General features: G+C 52.9%; 1 protein-coding gene across 1 annotated transcript; it reads right to left on the bottom strand.

Moving 5' to 3' along the window:
• Positions 1 to 177: 177 nt before the first annotated feature.
• LOC135980056 (class I histocompatibility antigen, F10 alpha chain-like) lies at positions 178 to 7,414 on the bottom strand. Its single transcript, XM_065580143.1, has 2 exons — positions 7,242 to 7,414; positions 178 to 431 (listed from the first exon to the last, which is right to left on the bottom strand). Exons 1-2 carry the CDS (start codon positions 7,300 to 7,302, stop codon positions 241 to 243), a joined length of 252 nt encoding a protein of 83 aa, XP_065436215.1. The 5' UTR covers positions 7,303 to 7,414; the 3' UTR covers positions 178 to 240.
• Between the last annotated feature and the right edge of the window lie 3,936 nt (positions 7,415 to 11,350).

Below are 11,350 nucleotides of genomic sequence, written 5' to 3' on the forward strand. Positions count from 1 at the left end.
TCCCCCACATTCACACTGACTCCAGCGAGAAAATGCGCCTTCGGGCTCTGTCCCCTCCCCCCATCCCCAACACACATCCCGGTGTCCCTTCACCCTGTTTACAACCACACTCCCAACCCCCACCCCATTTCCCTGCATCCCTAGGTCGTGTTGTGTCCTTCACTCACCCTCGGTCCGGTTGTAGAGCTGACTCAGGATGTTCAGACTCGCATTGTACCATTTCTGGAAGCGCTGTCCCCATCAGGTCACCTCGTCCCAGAACTCCGAACCCTCGTTCTGCGCCATCCACAGTGTGTAGGGCTCCGCCCTCTTCGTCCCACTGGTGTAGACATAGGTGAGCTGATCGTCCACATACACAACACGGCTGTACCAGGGCAGCCCCGGGGCAGGCTCCGACACCACAGTGTCCAAAATGCGCCTGGAGTGCAGGCCTGAGGGGGGAGATTGGGGGAGGGGAGAGTCAGACCGAACCAGACCCTGCCAGGAGCCCCTGGCAATATGCGAGAGGCAGCGCCATCCCTTAGGAGGGCTCCTGTGGGAGGGAGATCTGGGGAAGGGCTCACAGAATGGCCTGACCGGGGAGAAAGAGACGGTGGGGTAGAAGGAGAAAGGGAGGCAGGGCTGGAGGGGGAGTGAGGAGAGGAAGGGGTAGGGAGGTACAGGGGGGCTGGAGCTTGTGAGGAGTACGGGAACATATGGGGACAGTGTACTGGGGGTACAGGGGAGTGTGAGGCAGGAGAGGGGGCCCAGGAGGAGGGGCAGGGCTGGAGTGCGGTGTGGGGAAAAGGAAAGGGGTGTTATGGGAGAGGGTGGGGCAGGAGGACTGGGGGAGAGGAGATGCAGGAGCTGAAGCTGGGGAAGGCAAGGTGGGCAGGGGAATGTGTCCAAGCTACAGGTGGGAGCAAGGACACCGGCTGTGCACAGAATTTACTGTAATTTATTCAGAACATAAGAACGGCCAGACTGGGTCAGACCAAAGGCGCATCTAGCCCAGTCTCCTGTCTTCTGACAGTGGCCAATGCCTGGTGCCCCAGAGGGAATGAACAGAACAGGGAATCATCAAGTGATCCATCCTCTGTCGCCCATTCCCAGCTTCTGGCAAACAGAGGCTAGGGACAGCATCCCTGCCCATCCTGACCAATAGCCATTGGTGGACCTATCCTGCATAAACTTAGCTAGATCTTTTTTGAATCGTGTTATAGTCTTGACCTTCACAACGTCCTCTGGAAAGGAGTTCCACTGGTTGACTGTGTGTTGTGTGAATAAACACTTCCTTTTGTTTGTTTTAGACCTGCTGCCTATTAATTTATTTGGGTGACCCCTAGTTCTTGTGTTATGCGAAGGGGTAAATAACACTTCGGTATTCACTTTCTCCATACCAGTCTTGATTAAAACTATGATTTTATCATGGATATTTGTAGTATAAGACCTGGACAGGTCCTGGGCAACGAAGAAAAGCTCACGGAAGCCCGTGACCCATCCGTGACTTTTACTAAAAATATCCATGGCAAAATGGGGAGCTCAGCTGCGTGACCCACACACCACCCACGGGCTAGGCAACTGCAGGCCACTCAGAGCTCCGGGTCCCCCTGCCACCCACAACAACTGGGAGCGGTTGGTTCCCCCACAACCCACAGAGGCCGCCCCACCGCTCCTGGCTGCTACAGGTGGCAGGGGGACCGCACAGCTTCCGGCCGCCGTGTTCTGAAGTCATGGAGTTTGCTGGAAGTCACAGATCCCATGACTTCCGCAACCTCTGTGGAAAAATAGACTTTCATTATATCACCCCAGTCATCTCTTTTCCAAGCTGAAAAGTTCCAGTCTTATTAATCTCTCCTCATGTAGCAGCCATTCCATACCCCTAATCATTTTTGTTCCCCTTTTCTGTACTTTTTCCAATTCCAATATTTCTTTTTTCTGATGGAATGACTACATCTGTATGCAGTATTCAAGATGTGGGCATACCATGGATTTATATAGAGGCAATATGATATTTTCTGTCTTACTATCAATCACTTTCCTAATGATTCTCAACATTCTGTTAGCTTATTTGATTGCCACTGCGCATTGAAAAAACGAGGAGTCCTGTGGTACCTTAAAGACTAAGCTTTCGTGTATGCATCTGACAAAGTGGGTTCCAGCCCACGAAAACTTATGCCCAAATAAATTTGTTAGTCTTTAAGGTGCCATGGGACTCCCCTTTGTTTTTCCAGAAACAAACTAACATGGCTGGTTTAAGCATTGACCTCCTAAACCCAGAGTTGTGAGTTCAATCCTTGAGGGGGCCATTTAGCAATCAGGGCAAATATCTGTCTGGGGATTTGTCCTGCTTTGAGCAGGGGGTTGGACTAGATGACCTCCTGAGGTCCCTTCCAACCCTGATATTCTATGAAAGTGGCTATCCCTCTGAAACTCCACATTGAGTGCATGTTTTCAGAGAACTATCCACAATGACTCCAAGATCTCTCGAGTGGTAACAGCTAATTTAGATCCCACCACTTTATATGTATAAACTGGGATTATGTTTTCAAATGTGCATTACTTTGCATTTATCCACACGGAATTTCACCTACCATTTTATTGCCCAGTCACCCAGTTTTGTAAGATCATAGAAGATTAGGGTTTGAGGAGACCTGGGAGGTCATCTAGTCCAATGCCCTGCTCAAAGAAGAACCAACACCAACTAAATCATCCCAGCCAGGGATTTGTCAAGAAGGGCCTTAAAAACCTTCTAAGGATGGAGATTCCACAGCTCCCCAGGTAACCCATTCAGTGCTTTACCACCCTACTAGTGAAAAAGTTTTTCCTAATATCCAAACGAGACCTCCCCCACTGCAACTTGAGACCATTACTCCTTGTTTGGTCATCTGCTACCACTGAGAACAGTCTAGATCCATCCTCTTTTGAACCCCCTTTCAGGTAGTTGAAAGCAGCTATCAAATCCCCCCCATTCTTCTCTTCTGCAGACTAAATAAGCCCAGTTCCCTTGGCCTCTCCTCATAAGTCATGTACTCCAGCCCCCTTATCATTTTTGTTGGCCTCCGTTGGACTCTGTCCAATTTTTCCACATTCTTCTTGTAATGTGGGGCCCCAAAATGGATACAGTACTCCAGATGAGGCCTCACCAATGCCAAATAGAGGGGAATGATCATGTCCCACGATCTGCTGGCAATGCTCCTACTTATACAACCCAAAAGGATGTTGCCAAAAAAGCTAACAAGGGAACACTGTTGACTCATATCCAGTTTCTCATCCGCTGTAACCCCTAGGTCCTTTTCCCAGAACTGCTGCGTAGGAAATCGGTCCCTAGTCTGTAGCAGTGCATGGGATTCTTCCGTCCTAAGTGCAGGACTCTGCACTTGTCTTTGCTGAACCTCATCAGATTTCCTTTGGCCCAATCCTCTAATTGTCAAGGTCCCTCTGTATCCTATTCCTACCTCCAGCGTATCTACCACTCCTCCCAGTTTAGTGTCATCTGCAAACTTGCTGAGGGTGCAATCCATGCCATCCTCCAGATCATTAATGAAGATGTTGAACAAAACCAGCCCCAGGACTGACACTTGGGGCACTCCGCTTGATACTGGCCGCTAACTAGACATGGAGCCATTGATCACTGTTGAGCCCGATGATCTAGCCAGCTTTCTATTCACCTTACAGTCCATTCATCCAGCCCATACTTCTTTAACTTGCTGGCGAGAATACTGTGAGAGACTGTATGAAAAGTTTTCCTAAAGTCAAAGAATAACATGTCCACTGCTTTCCCCTCATCCACAGAGCCAGTTATCTCATCATAGAAGGCAATTAGGTTAGTCAGGCATGACTTGCCCTTGGCGAATCCATGCTACTGTTCCTGATCACTTTCCTCTCCTCCAAGTGCTTCAGAATTGATTCCTTGAGGGACCTGCTCCATGATTTTTCCAGGGACTGAGGTGAGGCTGACTGGCCTGTAGTTCCCCGGATCCTCCTTCTTCCCTTTTTTAAAGATGGGCACTACATTAGCTTTTTTCCAATCATCCGGGACCTCCCCTGATTGCCATGATTTTTCAAAGATAACGGCCAATGGCTCTGCAATCACATCAGCCAACTCATTTAACATCCTCGGATGCAGCGCATCCGGCCCATGGACTTGTGCTCGTCCAGCTTTTATAAATAGTCCTGAACCACTTCTTTCTCCACAGAGGGCTGGTCACCTCCTCCCCATGCCGTGCTGCCCAGTGCAGCAGTCTGGGAGCTGACCTTGTTTGTGAAAACAGAGGCAAAAAAAGCATTGAGCACATTAGCTTTTTCCACATCCTCTGTCACTAGGTTGCCTCCCCATTCAGTAAGGGGCCCACACTTTCCTTGACCTTTTTCTTGTTGCTAACATAGCTGTAAAAATCCCTTCTTGTTACTCTTAACATCCCTTGCTATCTGCAACTCCAAGTGTGATTTGGCCTTCCTGATTTCACTCCTGCACGCCTGAGCAATATTTTTGTCCAATCTTCCACTTCTTGTAAGCTTCTTTTTTGTGTTTAAGATCAGCAAGGATTTCACTATTAAGCCAAGTTGGTCGCCTGCCATATTTGCTATTCTTTCTGCACATCGGGATGGTTTGCTCCTGCAACCTCAATAAGGATTCTTTAAACTATAGCCAGCTCTCCTGGATTCCTTTCCCCTTCATGTTAGTCTCCCAGGGGACCTTGCCCATTAGTTCCCTGAAGGAGTCAAAGTCTGCTTTTCTGAAGTTCAGGGTCTGTATCCTGCTGCTCTCCTTTCTTCCTTGTGTCAGGATCCTGAACTCGACCATCTCATAGTCACTTCTCCCAGGTTCCCATCTACTTTTGCTTCCCCTACTAATTCTTCCCGGTTTGTGAGCAGCAGGTCAAGAAGAGCTCTGCCCCTAATTGGTTCCTCCAGCACTTGCACCAGGAAATTGTCCCCTACACTTTCCAAAAACTTCCTGGATTGTCTGTGCACCGCTGTATTGCTCTCCCAGCAGATATCGGGGTGACTGAAGTCCCCCATGAGAACCAGGGCCTGCGATCTAGTAACTTCTGTTAGTTGCCAGAAGAAAGCCTCGTCCACCTCATCCCCCTGGTCTGGTGGTCTATAGCAGACTCCCACCATGATATCACCCTTGTTGCTCACACTTCTAAACTGAATCCAGAGACTCTCAGGTTTATCTGCAGTTTCATACTGGAGCTCTGAGCAGTCATACTCCTCTCTTACATACAATGCAACTCCCCCACCTTTTCTGCCCTGCCTGTCCTTCCTGAACAGTTTATAACCATCCATGACAGTACTCCAGTCATGTGAGTTATCCCACCAAGTCTCTGTTATTCCAATCACATCATAATTCCTTGACTGTGCCAGGACTTCCAGTTCTCCCTGCTTGTTTCCCAGGCTTCTTGCATTTGTGTATAGGCACTTAAGATAACTCGCTGATCATCCTGCTTTCTCAGTGTGAAGCACGAGTCCTCCTCTCTTGTGCTCTCCTGCTCGTGCTTCCTCCTGGTATCCCACTTCCCTCAGGGCTTTGGTCTCCTTACCCCCCCCCCCCCCCGCCAACAAACCTAGTTTAAAGCCCTCCTCACTAGGTTAGCCAGCCTTCTTGCAAACCCCAAGTAAGTTGGGCAGTGTCCTTTTCCCCTCTTCCAACCCTTATCTTCTATTATTCTATGACCCAGTAGGGCCAGGCTGCACTGGGGCCTAACCCTGTTTAGGTCAAACCACACCTGTTACTGAGGTGTCACAAGGGCACCAATGTGCCTTAAGCCATTTTAAACAAACCCCAAATCCACCCCGCAGCCTCACCCGGATCAATACGGGCTGCTGAGCTGCCCAGCGTCTGAGCTGCTGCCTCATGGAGAACAAGGGAAATTCAAGTCCATGCCAGGAAAAGCAGGATGTGCCTTCCCCTCTCCTCACCCCATCCTACTGGGATCCAGAAGCTCTTTATCCGGCAGCTACGGGAGATCCTAACAGTACAAACGCAGCAGCTGTTCTGTGCTCTGCAACGGGAGCTCGCACCCAAACTAAGACCTGATTAATCACAGATCCAGGGTTCTAGACTCTCCCCTCGCCCTGGGGTGCTAAAACACCGCCAGAGACAGTGGGGAGTTAACATCTCCTCAGTAGGATGACACCTCTAACGACCTGCTTCCACTACAGATACAACCCATTGCCATTGCTGACTGTGAGTACAACTGGATTGGTGCTGACACAACTTAGCCGTACGTAGCCAAGGACAAACCACACTCAGGAGTTCCAGGCACTGGGGTGAAACCCAGCGTGAAGAACCTTCTGGGAGCCATGAAAGGTCAGAGATCCAAGAAGCCTTTTCCCTTCATTTAACCCTGGTCTATGGGTGTGTGTGTGTGGGGGGGGGGGGCACTAATTTACTCCCTCTCCCTCAACCTGAGCTCTGCAAACAGGAAGAATCGTGTCTGAAAGCTCCGCCCTGCCCTGAGACACGGGGAATGAAACACCCTGGGCAGCGCCTGGACCCGGGGATTTCCCAGTCTGAGCCCCTCACGGGGCTGCGACGGGCTTGTCAGCGTGTGCAGCACCCATGGGTGCTCTGGCCCCACCGAAGCCTCACCCCCTGGCTGGGTGAGGTTGGCATTAGATGAAGGGGTTACAGTTCAGTGGCTCTCAGCACCCCAGTACACACAGTGTCCCAGCAGCGACCCTGGCAGCACCTGGCACAAGGGGACCAGGACCCCCCCAGTCACTATAGCAACGTCACCGTTCCATGTCAGTGACCGCTCAGTGCTGGGGGGTGGGGGGAGCGGTGTGGTTATCCTGACACCTCTGAACGCAGAGCCCAGAACTGCCCCCCCCACACCCAGCTCCCCCCTCCCTGCACCCCGCAGCCCGACTGCCCCCCGACACCCAGCTCCCCCCTCCCTGCGCCCCCCAGGCCGACTGCCCCCCGACACCCAGCTCCCCCCTCCCTGCGCCCCCCAGCCCGACTGCCCCCCGACACCCAGCTCCCCCCTCCCTGCGCCCCCCAGCCCGGCTGCCCCCCGACACCCAGCTCCCCCCTCCCTGCACCCCCCAGCCCGACTGCCCCCCGACACCCAGCTCCCCCCTCCCTTCGCCCCCCAGCCCGACTGCCCCCCGACACCCAGCTCCCCCCTCCCTGCGCCCCCCAGCCCGACTGTCCCCCGACACCCAGCTCCCCCCTCCCTGCACTCCCCAGCCCGACTGCCCCCCCACACCCAGCTCCCCCCTCCCCGGGGTCTCCCCCCGATACTCACGGCAGTGGCCCCCCGGCAGGGCTACAGCCCCCAGCAGCAGCAGGCGCAGCGCCAGGGCCATGCCCGGTCTCGGCCCCACAACCCGAGAACCCCGCGGGGCGCTGAGACCGGACTCCAGCTCCCAGCTACTGGCCGTGTGAGCCTCCAGTCTGCAGGGATTGGCTGAGAGGGGACCATCCCGCCAATAGCGGCGCGCAGCCCCGCCTCCGTCACCGGTCGCTGGGCAGAACCCGCTGGGCAGGCTGGCGAAGGGGAACCGAATGTCTGAGCCGGGGGGGGGGGATGAGACCTGGGCCCCGGGGCTGTAATGGGCGGAGCCGCCATTAGCTCGGCCGGTCTCTGGCCCCGCCTCTCTGGGGTCAGCTGGTCCGTGTGTTCCGAGGCTGGAACTCGGGGGGCCGCACCCCCGGGCTGGGGGCGGGTGGCACTAGGTGAAGGGGTCACAATTCGGGTCAGGGGCTCTCAGCCCCCCACTACACACAGTGACCCAGCAGCGCCCTTAGCTCTAGTCGGACCTGCAGCCCCCAGGCCCGAGACCCCTTCCTGGAGCTCAGGGACTTGTCTGTCCGGCTGGGAACTTTAATCACTTTCTGGATTTCATGAATTAACCCCTTCCCGCCCCTCTCCCTTTGCGGGGAGTGACCCCACAACAACCCCTGGCACTCCTACAGCCTCACTGCCCCCAGTGATTTGCCCTGGAAGCAGCAAATCTAGGGCTAGAACCCAGGAGTCCTGGCTCCAGCCCCCTGATCTAAGCACAAGGAGATGGTGCCCCAACTCCTGTATTTTCTTTGCTTTTGCAAGTCATGGGGCTGTTTACCTCATTTCGGGGAACTATTTTTCGTTAGTCTCCTCTTGGGGGCAGAGGAGGTACCAAGGCTCTGGGACCTGAGACCTTTGCCCCGTGCTGCAGGACAGTCACTGTGGGCGTTAGTATCACTGGGCTTTGAATACTGCCCTGGGCCAGTCTCTCCTGGTCTGGGGAGCCAGGCTAATGGGAAACTTCCCCAGCTGGGATGCTGTCAAGGCTGATTCCCCATGCTGGCACTTTGAGTGCAGAAGGGGCTGGGGGGTCCACAAGGACTCTAAAAATTAATACTGGCCATTCCAGGCTTGTATTAAACTCCCAAGGTTACAGATCCCCCTGGCCGTGGATTGGTAAATACTGCCATCCCTTTGAGAGCCCAGAAAGGTGCACTTGGGAATTCCTTCCTGTGGGGTACCCCCGAACTCTTCCCCCCGTCTGGGGAAGAACTGAAAAAAGGAAAAGAAATCAGCTGCTGCCACCAGCTAACTGAAAAACATGCACAGACCTCTTAAAACACAGAAATCCAATAATGTTCTTAAAAAAAGGATCTCCCAGCAGTACGTCTTCTCACTCTCAGCTCTTAGTGCCTCTTGCTCCCAGATCCTCACACACACCACCACAAACTGAAGTGAGCTCCTTTTTAAACCCAGGTGCCCTGATTAGCCTGCCTTAATTGAGTCTAGCAGGTTCTTCTTAATTGACTCCAGGTGTCCTAATTAGCCTGCCTGCCTTAAATTGGTTCAAGAAAGTTCCTGCTTGTTCTAGTGCAGCCCCTGCTCTGGTCACTCAGAGAACAGAAAACTATTCATCCAATGGCCAGTATATTTGCCTTCTACAAGGCTTCTGTACCCCACTTGTCTGGGTCTGTCACATATCCCTCCCCCCTGCTCAACACCAAGGGGTTGGGCAGCTTGGGACGCCAGACAGTGCACACGTGACAAGCCATCGGCATTGATGATGGCTCCCTGCTCTGTGTTGCACACGGAACTGGAAAGGTTGGAGGGATAAGAACCACCTGGTCACCCTAGTGTTCTTCTCCTTGTTCCGTCGCATCCATTGAAGAGGGGCATGGTCGGTCACGAGGACAAATCTGTGCCCGAGCAGGTAGTAGCGCAACGTTTCCATGGCCCATTTTACAGCGAGGCACTCTCTCTCCACCACAGCATATTTTTGTTCCCTCGGAAGGAGTTTCCTACTGAGGTAGAGAACTGGATGTTCCTTTTCCCCAACCATCTGTGATAGAACGGCCCCTAACCCTACTTCCGATGCATCGGTCTGCAGGATAAATTCCTTGGTAAAATCTGGGGCTATCAGTACGGGGTTACTGCAGAGGGCAGTCTGTAGGTCTGTGAATGCTCTCTCTGCTCCGTCAGACCATCTCACCAGATCAGGTCCGTGGGCTTTCAGTAGGTCTGTCAGGGGGCTTGCCCTTGTGGCAAAGTGGGGGCTAAATCGTCAGTAATACCCCACAACACCTAGGAATGCCCGGACTTGTTTCTTGCGATGTGGTCGGGGCCAATTTTGGATGGCCTCTAACTTGTTCAGTTGGGGTTTTACCAAACCTTTTCCCACAATGTAGCCAAGATATTTGGCCTCCGTAAACCCTACAGCACACTTAGCAGGGTTAGCTGGAAGGCCAGCTCGCCTGAAGGTATCGAGGACTGCCTCCACCTTCGAGGTGGGTTTCCCAGTCTGGGGTATGAATGACCACATCGTCCAGGTAGGCAGCAGCATAATGATTATGGGGGTGTAGTAGCTTATCCATGAGGCGCTGAAAGGTAGCTGGGGCCCCATGTAGTCCAAAAGGGGGGACAGTATATTGAATAAGACCCTCTGGTGTAGAGAACGCAGTCTTTTCCTTTGCGTCTTTGGCAAGGGGAATTTGCCAGTACCCCTTTGTCAAGTCTAGGGTAGTCAAGCACCGGGCATTGCCCAGACGGTCCACTAACTCATCTATGCATGGTATGGGGTACGCGTCGAATTGGGATACCTCGTTTAGTCACCGGAAGTCATTGCAAAACCTTGTGCTGCCATCAGGTTTGGGCACCAGCACGATTGGGCTGGACCACTGACTGTGGGATTCTTTGATGATCCCCAACTCCAGCATCTTTTTTACTTCTGCTTTTATTTCCTCCCTTTTGGCTGCTGGCACCCTGTAGGGCCTCATTGTTACTCTGGCGCCAGGGTTCGTGACGATGTGGTGATATGTCTTGGTTGTTCGACCCGGTTTTGTCGAGAACACATCTTGGTTCCGGAAGATCATCTCAGACACCTCATTCTTCTGGTCTGGTGTTAAATCGGGAGACACTCTCACCTGTTTGGAAGGCTTGTTTTCCTGGGTTAGGTCTTTTTGGACCGTTGTGCATGCCAGGGTTTCAGAAGGTTAACGTGATAAATTTGTTCTTGTTTTCTGCATCCTGGCTGCCGCACCTTGTAGGTTACTTCCCCCACGGGTTCAACCACCTCATAGGGCCCCTGCCATTGGGCCAGAAGCTTGCTTTCTGCCATGGGTACCAACACCATAACCCGATCCCCTGGTTGGAACTGTCGCACTTTTGCCTGGCGATTGTAATGGGTTCGCTGGGCCTCCTGTGCCTTCTCCAAATGTTCCCGTACAATAGGGGTGACCCGGGCTATCCTCACTGAAAACCCTTCTTCAAGTGCCTTCCATACTACACAGTATGCCCCCAGGTATCACTGGATTCCTGGCACATCGTGCAGGATTCTGCCCAGGGATATGTAGCAGGAGCATGTGAAATGGCAAATGGTGTGAATGACAGCCGTAGCAGGGAGCTTTGGATGTGTCTGTTGTTCAGTACCGCTGCACCAACGTCTTGGACCAGTACCGGCAGCTAACGCATGTGCCAAGTATCTCAGTCAAATGCTGTCCACAGCCAGCGAGTCAAAGCATCCCTCTGTGTGTTTGCTACACCTACCTACTTCATCTTGTCAGTCTTCTAGACCAGACCTTTCAGCACAGCTGGAGCCAGAATTGTCCTAGTGCTTCCTGGTATCTCAGCTGTGAATTCATGGCAGTCTGTAAGAGTCACCTTTACCTCAGCAAAGCTGGCCTGTCCTGTCTGTCCCTTGGAGCACTAGCAGCTTTTGCTACATTTCCTGCAATGACCAGGCAGGAGGAACTCTTTCCCTTCCGGTTGGTTCTACCATCACAGCAGCTGCCCTTAAACACACTGTAGCCCAGTTCCTTTAGGAGGCAAAAATGCAAAGACAGCAGAGCCTTGTCTTTCTGCCTCTGGGGTAATTCAGATGGAATCAAAGCCCCCCCACACCCACACACAAC

The sequence above is a fragment of the Chrysemys picta genome, unplaced genomic scaffold (genome assembly GCF_011386835.1).
Source record: "Chrysemys picta bellii isolate R12L10 unplaced genomic scaffold, ASM1138683v2 scaf1693, whole genome shotgun sequence".
In the NCBI taxonomy this organism is placed as follows: Eukaryota; Metazoa; Chordata; order Testudines; family Emydidae; genus Chrysemys; species Chrysemys picta.

What these genes read in the sequence shown, in the direction of transcription:
- LOC135980056 (XM_065580143.1), bottom strand. Translation starts at nt 7,302, where the DNA reads ATGGCCCTGGCGCTGCGCCTGCTGCTGCTGGGGGCTGTAGCCCTGCCG. An exon ending in CCTGCCGGGGGGCCACTGCC is followed by an intron (nt 432 to 7,241) that starts GTGAGTATCGGG and finishes CTCCCCCCTCAG; the next exon opens with GCCTGCACTCCAGGCGCATT.